Source organism: Microtus oregoni, unplaced genomic scaffold (genome assembly GCF_018167655.1).
Source record: "Microtus oregoni isolate MIOR12 unplaced genomic scaffold, Mior012 000011F_ref0000422, whole genome shotgun sequence".
NCBI classification, from domain to species: domain Eukaryota; kingdom Metazoa; phylum Chordata; class Mammalia; order Rodentia; family Cricetidae; genus Microtus; species Microtus oregoni.
In genome coordinates this window covers 40,737,099-40,758,104 of record NW_024543070.1, presented here as the reverse complement: position 1 = coordinate 40,758,104, position 21,006 = coordinate 40,737,099, and the positions used below count along the sequence as shown (strand labels likewise).

Below are 21,006 nucleotides of genomic sequence, written 5' to 3'. Positions count from 1 at the left end.
GTTGTCTTGTGGCAGCACTGACTTCCCTTTGACAAGAATGGCAGGTTCCAGATACCATATACCTCCTTATTTTATCGTGAGCTTTGGAGTTCTGGCCCCAGTCTTTGCAGACACAGACGACACAGCTGATTTGCCCCCATGGACATTTGGATGACTTTCCAAGTGAGAGTATGCGTGCAGCCCTCCTCATCCTGTTCCCAAGTGGGTCGGTTTTCATGTCTTGGACACTGGGCTTCCAGGAAGAGTCTGTGTTTTACAGAATGCGATCATTCTTTGGCTGCATTTCCTAGTCCAGGCCACGAGGCTTCTCCACCTATTCTGGCCCCAGACAGTGGTACTTTTGATAAAAGACAGGACATCCATTTTTTTTTGTCTTATCAGTTAAATTGTTGACAATGTGTGACAAATAGCATCAGGCCAGCTTCTGCAACTCAGAGGAGCCTACAGGGGATTTAGATTGATCACCTAGGAACTAGAGTGCAGGATTCTTTGTTTTCACAGGTTTGCCTGACTTTTGTATGCTGTGGAGCAAATCTGGAATTTGCTCATTCAGCAAATGTAGTTGCCACCCTACAATGTGCTTCCTTGTTTACTGGAGAACTAACCATCCATAGTCCCCTCTCATCGGCCTTAGAATGAGAGGGAAAGCCCCGAGGCAAGCGAGGAAGCAAATGACAGTGGTCGTGAGGAGGGTGTGGAAGATGCCGGCCTGGAAGAGTGACAGGAGTTGATGAGGGGCATCAGAGATGGGTTCCCTGTGGAAGGCAAGGGTGTGTGCAGAGTGGAGTTGAGACCATAGAGTGACGAGCCTGCATCTGTAATGGGCTGGTGACTCCCAAGAGGGACAGCAAGAGTTGGAGTTATTTGAGCAGTTGCTAAAGGGCCCTCAGTAGAAACCTGAGGCCCATGAGGAGGAATAGCACCCCGACTGCCATCCCATCAGGTAGATGCCAGGTCTCTGAGGCTGGACTCTCCTGTCTGCTGGCCCCAGCGCTTCCTCACCCCGACTGCCATCCCATCAGGTAGATGCCAGGTCTCTGAGGCTGGACTCTCCTGTCTGCTGGCCCCAGCGCTTCCTCACCCCAACAGCCATCCCATCAGGTAGATGCCAGGTCTCTGAGGCTGGACTCTCCTGTCTGCTGGCCCCAGCGCTTCCTCACCCTGACTGCCATCCCATCAGGTAGATGCCAGGTCTCTGAGGCTGGGCTCTGCTGTCTGCTGCCCCCAGTGCTTCCTCACCCCGACTGCCATCCCATCAGGTAGATGCCAGGTCTCTGAGGCTGGACTCTCCTGTCTGCTGGCCCCAGCGCTTCCTCACCCCAACAGCCATCCCATCAGGTAGATGCCAGGTCTCTGAGGCTGGGCTCTGCTGTCTGCTGGCCCCAGCGCTTCCTCACCCTGACTGCCATCCCATCAGGTAGATGCCAGGTCTCTGAGGCTGGGCTCTGCTGTCTGCTGCCCCCAGTGCTTCCTCACCCCGACTGCCATCCCATCAGGTAGATGCCAGGTCTCTGAGGCTGGACTCTCCTGTCTGCTGGCCCCAGCGCTTCCTCACCCCAACAGCCATCCCATCAGGTAGATGCCAGGTCTCTGAGGCTGGGCTCTGCTGTCTGCTGGCCCCAGCGCTTCCTCACCCTGACTGCCATCCCATCAGGTAGATGCCAGGTCTCTGAGGCTGGGCTCTGCTGTCTGCTGCCCCCAGTGCTTCCTCACCCCGACTGCCATCCCATCAGGTAGATGCCAGGTCTCTGAGGCTGGGCTCTGCTGTCTGCTGCCCCCAGTGCTTCCTGCTGCCGCTTCTGCCAGCTCAGGGGAGCAAGGGACCACCAACCTCTGGATCCTGCTGTCTCAGCATCATCTTCTCAGACCACAGTTCTGTCTAAACCAGTGGAGAACCCAAGCCCAAGGCCTTGGGACTGTGTGCTATGGAATTTCAGGCCCCATTAAAGCCTTTTTAAGTGTGTAGTCTCATGAATTCTGTCACCATCCTTTGGTCCCAATGTAGATCTAGTGTTTTTCTAATTCCCCATTTTCACTAAGGCCACCACTCTTCTGACTTCTGGAACTATATTTAGTTTTTCACCTGTCCTGGAAGTTTGTGCAGATGGAATTAGAGACAATACACTCTCTTTGGTCCGTTGTTCACACAACTTGGTGTTAGTGAAACTCACCCACAGAGTTATATTTAATTGCTGAGCAGTGCTGGATGAACACAGTTTACCCAGTCTCTCACTGATGGCCACCTAGCTGTCTCTGGTGTAAAGGCTATCATGAAAACTGCTGCCGTCAATATTTCTGTATGTGGCTTTTTGTGAGCATGGATTTCTTTTTTTCCCTGGATGAAGTCCCTATGGGTGTTCATTCGGCATCAGCCATCCAGGCTGTAGATGGATAGATGCTTCCACTGTCGCTGTTCCAAGTGATATGTCAGAGAGCCACTTGTCCCTCGGCCTGTTGGGAGGGTCTACAGGAGGAGTCCCTCACTTCAGAGTGGAAGTGGCACTAAGATGACCTTGCACTAGATGTTGAACTTGAAACCTCCCAGGGCAGGTATGGAAACCACAGTACAGCTGCACCTGTGGTTCAGCCCGGAAACTTCTAGAAGGTGACCACAGAGTACGAAAGCACGTCATAAAAAGAGACCACAAACCATGAAGGCACGTCAGGCTGCTTGGCTGCATGCAGGCTCTTGTCGGGCATTAGCTAATGTCCAGCCAGAAGGCGGGAGGGTCCTGTCAGGACCACGCTTCCTGTGCCCTGCACTGCCTGCTGCATAACTGAGGAGAGTGGTTCTTTATCACTGGAGCCTGGCAGCCTGTACTGGCAGTGGTGGACAGTGGTTCTTTATCACTGGAGCCTGGCAGCCTGTACTGGCAGTGGTGGACAGTGGTTCTTTATCACTAGAGCCTGGCATCCTGTACTGGCAGTGGTGGACAGTGGTTCTTTATCACTAGAGCCTGGCAGCCTGTACTGGCAGTGGTCTCACTATTACCTGGTTTCCTCCCTCCTTTGTGGGTGTGAAAAGCAATTAAGGAGAGAATATGAGAAAGAACTGAGCTAAGGGCAACAAAATTAACCCTGACGAATGGATTGGCGAGTTCTTTTCTTCCCTTATTCTGCTCTGACATAAAAAACGGACAGATGATGATGTCTATAGATACTCACATCTCAACAGAATACCTGGTAGATGGGTCTCTGGTGAAACTCTTCTCATTCCATGTACTTACTAGCAGCATCCTAGTCCTTTGGCAAACCCACAGCATCCTTGTGTCTCCCTTAAGCTGTAGAAATGTATGTTAGGATTCTGATTTCCAATCCACTATGAAATGCTAAGCAGTGGGAAATGGAGGACTCGGTATAAAGATTCATTTGGCCCGCCCTGCTTGGTGCTTGGTGGCTGGACTCTGCCCCCACCTCCATAGATGGAATTATTCTTGTTGCTTATTTTTGTTAAGAATTATACTGGTGGCTTAGGTGCCCACCTGGTTGCAGAAGGGGCTGCCCAGATCACTGCCTACAACTGCTCCTTCCTTTTAAGGCACGGTGGGGAAACTGAGGCAGCCTCACTTCCTTGGAATGTTCCCACTAGGATAAGGGTGAATTTTGGCCCCAAGAGACAGTAGCAGGGTGGGCAGCATGCCTGACTCTGTTGGGAGCTGCTTGGGAGGATGCCCAGACTCCAAGCCCTCGAGGAAGGAGGCCAGAGCTCCACCAGACCTTCTGCCACCTGTTAGCTTCTAACATCCCACCCTTCCAGAATCCTTACTGAGGCATATGGCTCCCCCTGCCACTGCACTCCAGGGGTCTCTCTTCATACTATTATAGCTGGTGTGGCTGAGTGGAGTCCAAGTTCACCTCTTGGACATCCACCTTCATGAGTCAAGGCGGAGTAACTATAGAAAGCAGTGTACCCCAGTGTCAGCTTGTAGGCCTTTCATCTTTTTCTGGGCCCCCTCTCCCCCCCCTTTCTCCCTGCTCCTGCCTCTGGTGAGGGCCACGCTCCTTTGTGAATCACAAAGCTGTCTTTGGGATGGGGTTCCTCCCCTCAGCTGCCCCTCCTCTTTTCCTTTACACAGCTGAGTGCACACTACTTCCTGCGGCCAGAAAGCTGCACACAAGTGCATCCAGGGACCTCACTTTGATTGGGCCTCTTGTGGCCTGGAGTTAGGTGATGTGCTGTGCTTCCAGGCCAGGAAGGAGCTATGCCCTGTTTGGTTAGCCCTTTGATTTATAGTAACATGCCTGGCAAAATCCAGCATTGTAAGTTTTTGTAACTGGTGTGTAGACCTGTAGTAAGCCTAAAGTATCAGCTCTGTGTCTCATTTCTTCTTCCCCACACCAGAAAGGGTGGCTAGCAGGGACTGGGAATCCTGCTGCCGAGTCTCCCACTACTGCCTCTCTGGCTCATTGTCAGCACTGCAAGAACAGTGGTCTCTGGGGTTTCTGGGAGGGCCAGCCGTAAGGTCTTTGTACAGCTCCCTCAAGAGAGCTTGCCATGCTCTTTCCTCCACGGAGACCTATAGCTCAGAAGACAGTGGTGGCTAGGGTAGAGGGTAGCTACATCCTACAAGGTTTGGAGTCAGACCACCCACTCAGCCTAATTCACTCCAGGCAGGTGAACACAGGGACAGCCCTCCCGATCAGATGTCCTGTGGCCATCAGCACAAAGCAGGTATCGTGTAGAGATGCCAGAGGAGGGAACTGTGGGCTAAGTACTTCAACAGTGTGCTCCAGGCTACCTGGATGCCATGTGGCAGAGCTGGGTGCAGAAGCAGAGCTCTGGCTGAGTCTCCCTGAGAAGCGGGAACCATGGAGAGCTGCCACAGCAAGCAGGGAAAGAAGGTGCCTGTGAAGCCCCCCGCAGACCGAGGTTAAGGCTGAACTCTTGGGAGGCTGAGATGACCCTGGGACAGGGGCTGAACCCTCAGCCTCAGGGAACAGGTGTGGTCAGGGGCTAGCAAGGTTACACAGCAGCACCGTGAGGTCCAGCCCATGACTGTGGCCAGGACTTTATCCCCTAAGAGATGCTGTGACTTCCTGTGACCTTAGATGTGAACGAGGGAAAGTGAGGTGGGTGGAGAGGAATGTGGGCCCTGGTCTGACATGATTGTATCGCAGGAAGGGACAGAAAGGATGGGGTGTTGTAGTGAGTCTTGGATATCAGAAGCTGGGGGGGGGGGGGTGGCAAGGAACATTCTGATGCTCCGTGAGTACAGCCTGCCAGCCTGCCCAGATTGTAGACTTTCAGCTAGGTCTCCAACCTGCAGTTGTCAAAGCTACCCAGATGGTGGGAGCTTGTTACAGCAGGCAAGGAAACCCAAGTGGCCACTTCCTGTTCTCAGGCAGTCTCGCAGAGCACAGCTCACCACTGCTAATCTTCCCCTCGTATCTAGAGGCATTTCACTGCCCCCTACACACCCCAAAATAGACTGAGGCAGACAGGCTAGAGTGGCTGTTACTGGGCCCTTGCCTCAGTAATGTGGGCTGTCGCAAGCCTCCCTCTAGGGTCTTGGGCCACTGGTTCCACCTGGCCATGCACCGATCTCATGCTTCGTGTGAGGAACACCTTTGTTTGGGCTTCCTCTGTCACTCTTCCTGGAGGACTACCAACTTCTTGGCAGTCAGATGCGGAAGCTTGAAGAGAGACAGCCTCCCTGAAGATCGAGTAAGGGGTTTCTCATCTTCACAGTGCCTGTTACTAGGCCTTGAGCACAGCTGATATTTGCAGAGGACCCTACACGTGCCTCAGAATGAATTATCTAACTTAGGAAAGACCTGATGTCAACAGCATGGCAGGGCAGCACTTGAGGCTAAAGCAAGAGGATTGGGAGTTTAAGGCAAGCCTGGGCTTCATGGTGATACTACGACAGGAGGAGCACAAATAAATGAGCAAGTCAAATGCCAGATTGGAGCTGAGCCTTATGTGCTGCGAACAGTTAAGAGGACATGGGACTACAGCTAGAAACAAGCACACAGTAGGTTGAGAGTGGTACAGATTCACTTGTGCCTGCCAGTGGCATCCCTGTGAACTTGAGAGCTTTGCCATCCTGGTAGTTGACGACCAAGGACTGGGCTGAGGGTCTCACATCTATACTCAGTTGCCCAGCCTGTACTCACTCACTACCAGCAAAGGACACCTGAGCTCTTTACCCCAACAGCAAGTATGAAGCCACCTGTAAACTGCACATGTGTGTCTGTTACAGACTACTCAGCATCCACTCCAGGTGGGGCTACATGGTTTTGTTGGGAAGTGCTTGCCTTGTAAGCCTGAAGACCTGAGCTTGGGTCTCAGGGCCCATGTGAAAAAGACTGGGCCTGACAGCACACTTGTAATTCCATCTTTGGGGAGGCGGAGCAACAGAAAGGATTCCCCAAAGCTTCCTGCTGACTAGCCCTGTCTAATCAGTGAACTCCGGGTCAGCGGAGGGCCCTGTCACAGAATCCCTAAAGATGCTACTTGAGGTTGTCCTCTGGTTGTTGTCCACTCCCAACTTCCGCAGTTGGGAACCCGCTAGTACTACTGCCGACTGCAGGCCGTGCTGCCCTTGCTGGGTCTCCACCTACAAGAGAGACATCTACAGCCAGTGAACAAGAACTGCCCAGCCACTCTTGGTAGCAGAAATAACAGGAGTGCCACCTCTTCTCCAGTCAGAAATGTATTTGTCATCCCAGCTGCAAGAGTCAGGAAACGTAACTGCTAGCTCTTGGTCTTTGTGACGGAGCAAAGCCTCCCAGAATGAGGCAGAATGTTTAGTCGTAGGGAAAGCAGCCTGTGCGCTAGGGAACTTAGCTGGGTGAGTCCAAGATGCAGCGTCACAGAACAGAATGGAAAGGATTGTTGGGTGGCAGGGATAATCTGATACGCAAGTCTCTAGACTTCAGACATAGAAGCCAACTAAAAAGTAAGTCATGGTAGACATATCTTGGCTCCTAGACCAGAGATTGGGTGACTTTGACTTGCTAAGGTGATCACTTCTCTGGCCTTGTCTGTATTCACACCTCTTTGTGACGGCCCCATGAGAAGGCTGCTACTGTCAGCTATCCATCGTCTGATTAGGGAAGAACAGCCTGAAAGACAGTGTGTAAGGGGAGCTGGAAGGACCAAAATGGAAGGCCAGGATCTCACTGCTGGTCCTGCCTGCAGCTTGCCGAGGTTGGGACACGCTTCCGCACATCACTGGGCCTCAGTTTCCTCACATGCAAGTTGAGATGGGGTGCATTCAGAGAAGCATTAGGTGAGCTTTCATATTCCCACATCCAGCCAGCTGTAGAGCTTCCTGCAGGGAAGGACCTGGGCCTCCTCAAATGTCTGGACAGACCTGTTGGAAAATGCAAAGGCCCATTTGAATCGGATGTCTTTTTGATGTTACTCACCTGATTTCTCGTCTCCCCAAATGTGAGCTGGATTAGCAGAATCAAGTTAATATAGCTAACAGTGTTTGTGCTCCAGGGAAGGAAAATGCCATTGAGATCACTTTTCATTGGGCATATGCGGCTTCTAGTTGCCACCAAATACAGTTCATGTGCCTATTCTAAGTCTTGTCAAGCTAAGGTGTAGCTCAGTGGTATAGCACTTGCCAGAGCATACCCAAAGCCCTGGGTTCAATTCTCAGCACCGCCAAAATCTAAAATCTCATTAAGCATCACATCAAACCAAGTATTCAGAAAAATCCACAACTTGAGTCAGGGTCACTGAGAAATGTTGGGTGGATCCTTCCGCTAGTGGGTCATCCCTGGGGCTGGGTGGCCTCCACCTCACATCCTGTGGAAAACAGTGACCTGCTGGGTTGACTTCTGTTGTCAGCCTAGAGTGCTGGCCCTTGGCAAATGCACTTTGGGGATGAGCCGAAACTAACTGGCGTGACCCAGCAAAATATAAAATCAGGGTTAAATATGCAGAGCACTGAGCAAGGGAGCCCAGGACATTCCCAAGGTTCAAAAGGAACTTGTCGTAGACAGAAAGTGAACAGGTTGATGGTTGGATGGAATACCGGATACAGTTGTGGTAATGGTTGCATAACAAGGTGAAAGTCTTAATGCCACTATTGCTGCCTTAAATGGTGAATTTTATGCATGTTTTGTCACGTCTTGCAAAAGAAAAGGTTTAAACAGCGGCTGTAATGTGCAGTTTAAACAGCAGCTGGAATGTGTTGAGCATCTGTAATGTGCAGGGACTTGTACAGTGCATCTCTCCTGGTTCTGTACAGGGCAGGTGGGATGTGAGGTGCTGGGTAAATGAGTCTCCCAAAGTCAAGCCAGGGAGGGGCTGAGGGTGGAGCCTTTGAATCCTAACCCATATGGACAACAGGTTGAGACACAGTCACGTGCCTGATGGTCTGTCTACTGGCTGCTTCGGGCCTTGTACGTTGTTCATACATCTGACCCGTGGTTACAGTGATGTTTCTTGTCTCCTCTATTACAGACCACGGTGATTGACTACGTGAAGCCCTCAGATCTCAAGAAGGACATGAACGAAACCTTTAAGGAAAAGTTCCCTCACATTAAGTTAACACTCAGCAAAATCAGGAGGTATGGGAGCTATGGATCACGCTGGACTTTCCAGCCAGGCCCCCTCCAGCCCGCTCCAAGCTCACGCTGTATTGTAGTTCTCCTTGTTCCTCAGGAACAGAAATACAGTCACGTTCAGTAGACACTCTTCCGCTACTGACTGACTCATGCCTGGATGTCATGGGAGAGCCCAGGGCATCAGGCGTCAGGCCAGACTCCTGACCCGCTAGTTGGCACAGCTCTTGGGGAGTTATTCAGTGAGAAAAACCATTTCATGCTGTCTGCCTGCAGCTTGCCAGCTCAGTGAAACTGAGGCTATAAAAAGTGAGAGGATGGAGCTGGAGGTGGGTCTCTGATGGCAGAGTGCTGGGCTTCCATGCACAGACATGGGTCCACGCTCCCTGAGGACACAACCCAGGCGTGGTTATACAGTCCTGTAATACCAGCACTTGGGAGACAGAGCAGAAATCTGAAAACACGAGTTGTGTCTAAAAACAATTGAAGGTCTCAGCTTTCTGGGATGCAGGCAAAACAGAAGTACCCAGAATTGGCACCTGAAGGCATGAGATAACTCCATCTACCTAGACATGACTTCAAGGCCCTATCTTTGAACAGCCACCAAAATAGCCAAAACAGAGACACAGGCCGGATTTCCCATGCAGATGATTGGATGGGTTTGCGGTGCTCCACATCTGCCAGCTGTTCACCCTGTCAAGCTAGAGAGGTGCTGACTCGCTTTGTGGCGTCCACAGGCGTGTGCTCACAGGCGTGTGCTCACCACCTCTGAGATGCTGGAGCATGTGCAGGGTGTACCCTAGAGTGTCCTAACACAGACTTGGTTATGGCATTTTCCAAGCCAAAGAATAATAAGAATTAGGTATCCATGCTTTGTGCATTTGCTAGGCCACTTTCCCAAGGACCCTAGTGGTTCTGCCTTTAGTCCAACACTTCTTCTACCTGACTTATAGTCTAATCAATACTTGGCAGAACTTAGACCAAGCACCTGCTATAGCTCTAAAATAAGCATGGGTCCCTTTCTTCACTTTGAAGAACCCCACCATTTTCCTGGGAACTCAGATATACACAATGTTCTGTGGTATCTGTCTCCTGCTCTTTGGAGCCCTGCCTGCCCGTAATCCTTGGACGTGGTGATCTGGGCCATGCTGTGTCTGTGTTAGTAGACCCACAGAGGGGCCAGAGCCCTAGCTACGCAGTCTGCTCCCACATCAGTGTGGATTAATCTCAGCCTACATCCCCCTGCGGGACGGAAATAGAGAAAATGCCTTCCAGATGGTGTCATCGTCGTCTTGAGGGTCCCCAGAGCTCTCTCAGGAATCCTTGCTTCCTGTCTTTCTCCAGTCTGAAGAGAGAGATGCGGAAGCTTGCCCAGGAGGATTGTGGCTTTGAGGAGCCCACGGTGGCCATGGCCTTTGTCTACTTTGAGAAGCTTGCCCTCAAGGGGAAGCTGAACAAGCAGAACCGGAAGCTCTGTGCTGGAGCGTGTGTGCTGCTGGCAGCCAAGGTCGGAAGTGACCTCAAAAAACATGAAGTCAAGCATCTAATTGATGTAAGTGAGCTGGGTCTTGATGGGGGGCCGAGGATGCACTCAGTCCAGGGGTCCAGGCAGATGGACTTTAACGGCTAAAGGGATGAGGACTGTAGAATGATTTGAAGGGAAATAGATGATTGACCTGGACAAGATTTAAAAAGCCATCATTAGAGTCATGACCTAAAAACCCTGCTCAGAGAAAGCTTGAATGATGAAGTTTGTGTCTTAGGGTTTCTATAGCTGTGAGGAGATACCATGAAGTGGCAAGCCTTATAAAGCAAAATAAAGCAAAATGGGGCGCTTAAAGTTTCAAAGGTTTAGTCCACTATCATCATGGTAGTAGGACACGATGGTGTGCATGGTGCTGGAGAAGGAGCTGAGAGTCCTATATCTTGATCTGCAGGCAGTAGGAAGTGAACTGTGGCATGGATGTGGCTTGTGCGTAGAAGACCTCAGAGCCTACCTCCACCCCAGTGACACACTCCCTCCAATAAGGTCATGCATCCTAATAGTGCCGCTCCCTTTGGGGGCCATTTCCTTCATACCACCACATATGGTATCCACAAGAGTCTTGTGAGCAGCGTAACTGTAAAACACCCACCAGAAATTATGGGTTCAATGTAATGGTGTGGCCTTACTTCTAAAGGACAGCCCCACCAAACAAGGACACCCTGACTGCCCAGGGTGGGTTTATGAACACCTGTTTTAACCAAGAGTGTAGGCAGGCTTTGTGAAAGAGGCCCAAGCCCCTTGTGAGGCTAAGACAGGAGGACTGAAGTTCAAAGCCAGCCAGGGCAACCTAGTGAGACCCTGTCTCAAGTAATAAAAAAAGTGGGGAGGGCCAGGCGGTGGTGGCACACGCCTTTAATCCCAGCACTCGGGAGGCAGAAGCAGGCGGATCTCTGTGAGTTCGAGGCCAGCCTAGTCTACAAGAGCTAGTTCCAGAACAGGCTCCAAAAGCCACAGAGAAACCCTGTCTTGAAAATCAAAACAAAACAACAACAACAACAAAAGTGGGGAGGGATGTAGTGCAGTGTCGAATGTGTGCCTAGCACGTGTGAGGCCCAAGTTCCCATTCCTAATACACAAATGTATATTATATGTTGTGTGTGTACTGTAGTGTATAGATAAACAAAGAAAAGCCGATCAAGAGCCAACTGCCACTGAGAAAATACGCTATCACTCACAGTTCCCAAGAGGAAGGACCTTCCTGTGGGCTGCTAAAGCACAGCCATGGAATGGCTGGATTAAACAACAGAAACTGACATCATATCACTGTGAAAGCCGGATATGCGTTTTTTTCTGAATCTGGTCTCCTTTGAGGTCACCAAGTTCATAAAGACCACCCAACTCCTCTGAGCCTAACTATCTTCAGAGGCCTTATCTCCTGACTGCTCTTCACTGGGGCCAAGGCCATCACTGTTCATTTGTGAGGACCACACCCTCAGTGTGGGGGCAGAAGGAAAGAGAAGAACTGTGGACAAGAGTCTTCATTATTGTTCCCAGAAAGGGGCTCTCACCAGGCAGGTGTGTGGGCCTAGGAGTGGCCAGTTTGGAGAATGCCTGTCTGTGCTGGACTGCCTGCAGGTGGGCAGCAGCAGCCTCGGCGTGAAGGAAGGATTTGGACCTCTTGCGTTTTAAAAGCGTTCTCACAGGAGTGTCCACTGCTGACTGGAGCATTTGAGGAGTGGGTGTTATAAGTGCTCAAAGCCTGGCATGCACAATTAAGTGCCCTGTAAATGTTAGCAATTCTTCATCCAACAAAAAGTGATCATCCAGCTTACTGCTCAAGTCCCGAGGCTCTGCTTTCTGGAAACCCTGCAGACCTGGTTCCTGGATGGTCCCAAAGAAAGGGCTTCAAGGCAGACTCATTGCAAGGCTGAGATCTCAGAGCAGCTGGATTCACCAGGTTTATGGGCAGGAGTCACACTCTGATAAGCGATCCTAGCCCCAGGGCAGATCTGCCAGGAAGTCACTTCGGGCTCACCGGCTGTGACTAACTGTTGGGGGCAGCAGGAGGAGTGTGGTCAGGAAAGGCAGGGACAGCCATGAGGATAAGCTGTCACAGGCACAGAGCAGACAGTTGGTACGATGTCCTATGTATCTGAGTACCCACTGTCTCTACTGAAGAGAGTAAGGTAGGTACTTGCTATATATATTTTTTAAGAAAGAATATTATTTAGGGCATGGTTTACTAATTTTCAGAAATAATACAGGGTCCAGTGTGTGCAGTAGATACATGAACATGGAAATGACCATTGCGTGCCAAATCCAAGCTGAGCATCAATAGGCTTATACAGTTATCCATTGGCTTTTCCTGGTTTCAGTTACCCAAGTCAACCACAGCCCCAAATACTGCATATGAAAGTCCTAAAATGCCATTTGTACATTTTAGCTTGTGCACCAGGCTCAGAGTGTGGTGAACGTTCTCCCTGTCCACCTCAGGCGCGAAACGCCATGTGTCTTGTAGCCACCTTGTTTGCTAGACTGACTGCCCAAGCATCCTAGTATGCATGTCTGACCTACTCCTATGACAGCCTGGGTCACAATGCCTTCCTCTCATCACGCAGGCACTGCATGGCTCAGCCCAGAATAAGCAACAGAGAAAACACATTTGTGGAACTTCACTACAATATGGTTACTGCTTCAGTTGCTGTTGAGCTTATAAATCAGGCACAATAAGTCAAGTTTTACTATAGATACACTATTTTATTACATATCTAGAGGATATGGTATTTTGTGTTCAGGATCTACTTGGGGGTCCCCAGATAAAGTGGGGAATTTATATACTATGCATATAACTAATGCATCTTTAGAAGTAACGCTCATACAGTTCTAAGCATATTCATATGTTTAATCAGAGTTCAGTACTATGCCACACGGCAGAAGCTGACGGTATCAACACAGACCAATAGTTCTGATCTGAAATTAGCACCCTCAAGTGAGGTCTCCTCTCAGTTTTACCTCAGTGCCTCAGCCACTGCTCTGTGAGAGTCTTCATTAGCCAAAAGCTGAGCTTAAACTGAGACCAAGTGCTCTAGCCAAAGAGGGAACTTTCTATCCCCCGTGTCTCTTCTGGTTCTAATCCTGGAAGCCTGCCTTGCCGAGTGAAGAGGTGAGGGGTCATTGCCACTCAGCTGACAGCCTCACAGGGACTTGGGTTCCCATGAGAGAGGAAAAGACTAAATCACATATCTCATGCCATGCCGAGACTGCCTGTGATGATTGCTAGCCGAGGTCTCTAACCGCTAAGCCTGACTCAGTTATGGCAGGTACAACGAGAATCCCAGCTAAGTGGCTCAGCGCAGCCGTTTCCCAGCCATGTGACTGCAGATGAGCGACGTCGGCCTCTTGAGTTTGACCACCTGTAAAGTGGGCACAAACGCAACATCAGTGGAGTAGTGAATGGAGTTGGCCTGAATCCCCAGACAGACGGCCCTCGGGGAAAGTTCGCTGTCTGCATGGACAGATGGACGATGGTCTGGGCATGTTTTCCTCACCCCTGAAACACACACTGGAATTTGATTTCCACTGCAGTGGTGTTGGAAGGGGACACCAAGGAGGACTTGTGCCATCTTTTAGGAGTTGATGTCTCCTGAAACTAGAGTAGCTACGAGAGCAGCGTGTGAGGAGTGCGGCTGTATGGCTGTGCCTCCGATTTCTGGAAGGCGCGTCTGTACGGCTGTTCATCCGATTTCTGGAGGGCGTGGCTGTACGGCTGTGCGTCCGATTTCTGGAGGGCGTGAACCCTGCCTGCCCGAGGTGGAGCAGCACAATACCTTTACCAGACGCATCTGCCCGACCTCCAGAACCTCTCTTCTTTTAAAATCCCCCCAGCACCCAAAGTTCTGTTACAGCAGTGGAGAGCAGATGAGTCCTTGATACTCCCTAGCTCGATGGTAGAAAATTGCACTTGGAAAAAAACAAACAAAAAAGCCTATGTTGTTAAATGCAAAACTAAAATGGCTCTGTTGACTTTACAGAAACTGGAAGAGAAGTTCCGGCTGAACAGGAGAGAACTGATTGCCTTTGAATTTCCGGTGTTGGTGGCCTTGGAGTTCGCACTTCATCTTCCAGAGCACGAAGTCATGCCCCACTATAGACGCCTGATCCAGAGCTCCTAGCACAGGCCCCAGGAGGGCCAAGGACGCTTCCTCTGAGTGCAGCAGCCTCGCTGCTACCAGAGAGGAGGGCGGGAGCCTGGTATACCACGCTGAGTCTCCTGGCAGCTGTATTTTTTACGGAGAAGCCGTACCTGGAACTGGCTAGGGAGATGTCGCTCAGGCTCACCAGGAGGAGCATGGGCTGGGGATGAGGTTCCCGGGTCCCCAGGCGGAACTCAGTTGTGTCCATTCCTCCCAGGCCCATGTGAAGTTCGAAGCTGCTCAGGGCCTTTTCTGCAGACTGGTTCTGACTGGGAGCGTGCTGTGCTAGAACAGAGGGAGCCGAATGTGCAGGGTTGGGAGAAGCTGCTTACAGTTCCCTCTCCCTGTGTCAAGAGCGTGCCAATCTATTTTTATATCTGCCATCGGAAGTGCACTTTCCCTGGGCACAAGGGTGTGGGTGTGCGAGTGTCTTAGGGGCACTGTGACACTTGACTCCCAAGCCAATCCCCACCTTCTATGGAGCTGACCTACAATGATTTCTAGGTAACAATGACTCAGATCCAGAGTGACTTCTCTGCTCTTAGGAAATAACACTGTTTAGAGACTGAACCTGCCACCCACCGGAGGGGCAGCAGTTCCCAGCCGGTGTAGCGTAAGTCGTGTAGAGTGGCGCTGGGAACTTCCTGCCGCCACACCACGGGCTTCTGTTTAATGCTCTAGCTCCTGCCTGTGGAGACACGAGGGCTGCACTCCATAGCGTGTATTCCTGTACTCTATGTTAGAGTGCGTAATGAGCGCGTTTATTGTGCTAAATACATATATGTGTGTATGTTTTAAAAGTCTGTATTGGGGGTAAGACGCATGATTGGAGTCTTGTGGCTTTTGCAGCTGGGACAAACTACCTTTCAAGCTGTGGTTAAGTTGATTGTTGTTACAAAATTGTGACTTGTCCTGATTCATTCTGGGGCTGCCTGTCCTAAAGTACTGACCATGCTATCACCTGGTAGTTATCTGAAGAAAGCTATGGCCTTGGAAAAAAAGAATTAAAATATTTTGTTCTTTTGCATATACATAAATGTGTGTGTAAAGATCAAGTCTCAGCCACTTGTTGTAGTCAGGGTTTCTATCGCTGTGACGAAACATCAAGACCAAAAAGCAAGCTGGGGAGGAAAGGGTTTATTTGGCTTACACTTGAGCATTGCTGTTCATCACTGAAGGAAGTCAGGGCAGGAACTCAAACAGGGCAGCATCCCAGAGGCAGGAGCTGGGTCATGGAAGGGAGCTGTGTACTGACTTGTTCCACGTGGCTTGCTCAACCCACCTTCATGTAGAACACAGCCCAGGAGGCACCATACACAATGAGCTGGGCCCTCCCCATTGATCACTAAATGAGAAAATGCCTTACAGCTGGATGTCATGGAGCTGTTTCCTCAGCTGAGGCTCCTTCCTCTGATGACTCTAGCTTGTGTCAAGTTCACACACACACACACACACACACACACCACCCAGTTCACACCTCCACAGCCAATTTCCTTGCATTCATGCCACCTCAGAACTTGTCAGTCCTGGTGAGGTCACAGGCTGAGACCCCTCTGATTACCTGGAGAAAGAAGGGTGGAGGAAGCAAGCGTTTACAGCGCTCACTCTGTAGCCCAAACTGGCCTCAGACTTGGAATCCTTCTGCCTCAGCCTCCCCAGTGTGCTGTAGGCATGCCCTAACATATCTATGGAACTGAAGCTTGTTATTAGACATTCCAGTCTCAGCCTCCCAGGAGCCGGACAACAGGCGCACACTAGCACTCCTGGCCCATACGAGGTGGAGAAGCTGCAGCTGCCGTGAGAACATGAAGCCTCTTAGGCTTAATTAGCTGAATTCAGTCCTAAATATTTTGCTATCAAGTTTCCTCCTCCAAGTATCAGTTGGGTGGGATATGATGGCACATGGTCTTTTTGGTTGCTCAAAAGTTCAACTAATATTTCAGGAACACACTGCTTACAACGCAAACTGGGAGGCACAAAGCCTCCAAACTCTGCGTTTCCTGACCTTCAGGATGTTCGTGGCCATCCTTTGCTGGTAGTGTCTGTCACCAAGCACCCAGGTGTGCTTTCGGACTCCCAGCCCCTCATTCAGAACCTGCCGGAGAGAGAACTACCCCGGTAGACAAGGCTCCTGGAGGAAGAGATGCCAGTTCCCAGGTGCCAAGCTGGGATTTAGGGAACCAAGTCCTGCCCTGTATCTTGAAACCAGATTTATGTTCTTGGATTTGGAATGATTCGTGTTTGAGCAACTGTAGGTGGTTTCAAGACGTCACTAGTCTTTTCCCTTTCAGTTTAAGCTCTGTGAGTGTGGAGGCGGGAGTCTCGTTTTAACTTGGCGGAGGGGGTGCCTTCACTCCCAGCTGGTGGTCACAACTCCAGCTTTCCAGGGGCCACAGAAGATGAGAAGAGTCGGGAACACACACCACTCAGACTCAGGAAACCTGAGCCTGCGCTGTGAGAAAGACAGGAAGGCCAGTTCTAGAAGCTTCTGTGGCTTTGCCCTTTGCCTTTATCACAGGGAGAATCCTCTGAGGACTGACCTGAAGCTTTCCTAGGGCAGTCTCTAAGAAAACTCTGCTCAGTTACCTGCTCCTTGAGACAACAGGGCTGACCCCAGTCTGGTCTGCAAGGCACGGTCACCTCTGCTCCAGTCAGCCCTGGATGCAAGGGCACAAATGAGAATCAAACCCTAAAGTGGTACCCATGAGAACGGGGTCAGTTCCCATGCCTCCCTGGACCTGTCCCAGAAGCCCCCGCCAGCCACTTCCCCTCTGCTGTATCAAATGCAAATAGGGTTTGTTTTCCTCAGCCATTTCTTTCTGGTCAGAAATTCCCCAACCAGTTTGTCTGTTATCATTAGCCAGCAGGCTCCACTTGGAGTGGTCACTTCCCACAAATCACTCCGGGTCACGTGTCCCATCTTAGTGACTAGGGAGCAGGACCAGACTGAGGTTCCTTCCCCTCCTTGTTATTCCTTCCTGTTCCCATCATCCCTGCAACAGCAAATCAAACAGCTCCAATTCCTTATCTGTGGCTCTCTGACATTTCCTGTTCAGTGTTCAACTGCCAAGGCCTTTGCCCTCCAGGCCTGGTGGCCTCCGGTAACTCAGAAGAAGCCAGGCTGCCTGCTGCTCCTTTGCAAGAATCAAACAGGAAGAGATGAGGAGTGAGCTCAGGTGTTGTGCCCCTAGGGAAGCAGGGGGCTTGCAGAGGACACCCATGGGCAGGGCAGCCTGCAGTCATTACCCTGGGACTGATAAAGACAATGCTACCAGGTGAGGGTTCCTGCGGACAGGAGGAGAAAGCAAACACCAGTTTAGATAGGGATTCCCATAATTCAGACAAATGCTAGCTCAAACAAAAGGCGGCTTCCAGAAGTGCAATAGAAGGCAGAGCTGATTAGAGCTGCAAAGGATGAGCTGTCTGAGTTAAATGTTGCCTGGGGTGGGTAGTTCAATAGAACACTGAGCTGTTACTGGGGATTAGAAGGTATGTCAGTAACATCATGGACAGGCAGAGAGACAGACAGACAGGGGTATGGCATGCCTGTTAGTGGCAGAGTCGCTCATGAGAATCAGAGCTCCCTGTGGATGAGACTTCCTCCTTGGTGACAGACAGGGAAGCTGGAACTACCTGAACAGCTGTCCTCCGGAAGCCCTTGGGTGGCGCCTGCCAGCCGAGTTGCCTGTGGCTTCTCTTTCTCTGTTCCCGTGCAGAGAGTTGAGAGCCGGCCGGCCCTTGGCTTACTAATGCCAAGGCCCTCCACTTCCCCTCTGCCCATCCAAGGAATCAGAGACAGCTTGAATACATGAAACCTCTCCCTGTCTGACACTTGGAAGAAGAGGTTCCCCATTCTGCCCTTTGTTCCCGAACACTCATCAGAGCTCCCAGCATGCTGTCTGTCTGTCTGTAAGTCTGTATGCCCATGGCATCAGTAACTTTTCTAAAAAAAAAAAAACTCTTACCCAAGAGGACAATCTGCCTCAGTGTTCCCCTTGAGCCCAAAACCTGAAACCTTTTGATAGAGGTTTGCTGAAAGCCGGGTTTGAACCAGGGATCTTCACGTCTGTTAACACCATGTACAAGACAGTCAGCCCGACACTGTGACTGAAGCACCACCCTCATGGGATCTCTAAGTCAGAGCCAGGTGGAGAATGCTGCCAGTCTGCCCTTGCTCACCCTGGAGAGCCTGGGATGGACTGGGAAGAGACATGACCCAATAAGACCCAGCTCTGCCCACTAAGGAGAGATGGTGGCCTGGCTGTTAGTTCAGGATTGATGGGGGCCAACTTGGAAATAAAAGAAACAGCTTGACATCAGCAAAGACAGAATTGTCCCTTTATAGAACACCTGAAGGGCCACAGTCTTTCTGCAGAGTAGAGACTATGCCCACATGGTATGTGTGTAGGGTAGGGGTTGGGAGTTTTATAGGGTGGAAAGAGGACTTTGGGGATGGAAGATTCCACCTGCAGGCCAGTGACCTTGCAGTCTCAAGGTGGAAGACATCACTCAGAGATGTGTGAGCTTCCCACCAGGCACTGGCAGTCACAGGTGCCACCAGGGAAGCCAACTTTCCTGTCCAGAAAGTCTCCGTCATTAACCCCTCAGGGGTCGCCCCAGTCTTCCACTCTGCTGCCTGGTATACCTGGTCTCAGGACACTAAGTTTCATCCCTACCTAAGCTGTAGATGAACTTCAGACTGGGTATTATTACATGCAGCCGGGTCAAGGGACCTCTTAGGTTCAGGTTCAAATCCCAGTTAAGCTCTTCTGGATGGGCACCCTAGCAACTCTCTCGGTCTGGGTCGCCTGGCAGTTCCACTCTACCCCAGAACTTCCCTGTCACACCCCAGGGCATGCCTCTGTCTACAGGACCAACATCACCCTGCTTCACTGGCTTCTTCCAGCTGTTTTGTCACTCGCTCCCCAGGCTGCTTGTCCCCTATGCTGGCAACCCACAGCCTGCTTCCCACCTAATCCCTCTTCCTCTCTACCTTACTCCATTTCATTTCTTTGCACCTGCTTTAAGCCTGGGATTTCTTGTCCCATCTCTTGTCCTTCCTCAGTCTCTTTCTGGTCCTTGGCTTCTACCAGGCGTGGGAGTGCATTGAGGGTGATGTGTTCCCCACTGTCATGTCCTTCCCCTGTCCTGTGGACCTTCACACACAGTCCCACATCATACTCATCGTACCCACTGAATGCAAACTGACAGGCTGGACACTCTGAGCACACAGACACCTGTGGTCTCAACTGCACAGAGAGTCCTTTGGCCACTCACTTGGGAAGTCCCTACAAGGCCTTATTGTCTTTGGTGGTTAGGTGATTTCCATTGCCCTCTGAACACGTAAACATTTGGGTTTAACACACTTTCTCTGAATGGTCCCTAGAGTTCTCATGCTGCCACAGCATGGCCTCAGTGAGACACCTGGGAAGATGTGCAAACCCAGCCTTGCCTCAGTGAGACACCCAGGAAGGTGTGCAAACCCAGCCTGGCCTCAGTGAGACACCCAGGAAGATGTGCAAACCCAGCCTGGCCTCAGTGAGATACCCAGGAAGGTGTGCAAACCCAGCCTGGCCTCAGTGAGACACCCAGGAAGATGTGCAAACCCAGCCTGGCCTCAGTGAGACACCTGTGTGAACCCAGCTGTTCCAGGATGCTTAGACTCTGCTCTCAGTTTTCCACAGAGACTGAATATGATTCTTCAGAAAGCCTTTAAAAGCATGGGATAAATCCGGACTAGCGGTACATAGCGGACAATGAGGAATACTGAGAATTCAAGAACAATTGCAGTGGGTTTTTGATCCTACTGCACGTACTGGCTTTGTAGGAGCCTAGGCAGTTTGGATGCTCACCTTACGAGACCTGGATAGAGGTGGGCAGTCCTTGGGCTTCCCACAGGTCAGAGAACCCTGATTGCTCTTCGAGCAGATGAGGAAGGGGGACTTGATCGGGGGAGGGGGAGGGAAATGGGAAGCGGTTGCGGGGACGAAGCAGAAATCCTTAATAAATAATTAAATTTAAATAAAATAAAATAAAAACAAACAAAAGACAGGAAATCAAGACCTACAGGGGAAAGAATGGGAAGAGATGATTATTCATTCTCAATACTTTTCCTCATTGAAAAATTTCATCTCTAGATCCTATTGGCCTAAAATCTGAGCTAAGAGATATGATTCTTACTGTAGCCAAAAGAAGCTTCCACAGGAGGCTGGGGAGCTGGCCCAACTGTTAAAAATGTTAGTTGTTTTTGCAGGGGACGCAGGTACTGTTTCTAGTACCCACAAGGTGGCTCACAACCATCTGTGACTCCAGTACCAGGAGGTCCGATGCCGCCTTCTGACTTCTAACCTGGCGTACATATGGTATACATACATGTAGGCAAAATACTCATGCACATAAAATAAATCTAAAAACAAAGTTTCCAGAGACCAGTTTACTCTTCTATGGCAGACCCTTTGCTGGGTGATAAGGAGGCATTTGATGAGCACATGTCAATGTGGTCCTCAGAGTCACCTGGGGACTTGTAGAAGGCAGGCTCCTATGACTCCAGACTCTCTGGAGGTGCCGTCTGGGAATTTGTCATCCCCAGGCGGCATTTTTCCCTTCCCAAGCTTGACAACCATAGCCATAATGGTGTTGAGGTGTCCTAACAAAACTCACAGAAGGCAGTCAGAGACTCTGATGTCAGCAGGGCTTCTCATGTATGCCAGAAGTCAGAGCACCCAAGTTGGAACCCAAGATTCCAAGGAGCCAGGCTCCTAGCCCACAAGTCAGTTTGTACTTTTAGAAGCAATCCAGATGAGT

At 50.6% G+C, this 21,006-nt stretch overlaps 1 protein-coding gene across 3 annotated transcripts in view; it reads left to right on the top strand.

Moving 5' to 3' along the window:
- Nucleotides 1–15,246, top strand: part of Cables1 (Cdk5 and Abl enzyme substrate 1) — a 103,364-nt gene extending 88,118 nt beyond the window's left edge. For 2 of the 3 annotated variants that reach the window (XM_041660354.1, XM_041660353.1), the window contains 3 exons: nt 8,423–8,529; nt 9,868–10,075; nt 14,041–15,246. In XM_041660354.1, coding sequence (XP_041516288.1) covers nt 8,423–8,529; nt 9,868–10,075; nt 14,041–14,181 — 456 coding nt within the window. In that variant the 3' untranslated portion in view covers nt 14,182–15,246. The remainder of the gene's footprint in view (nt 1–8,422; nt 8,530–9,867; nt 10,076–14,040) is intronic. The other variant, XM_041660356.1, reaches the window with a different exon arrangement.
- The last annotated feature ends 5,760 nt before the right edge of the window (nt 15,247–21,006 follow it).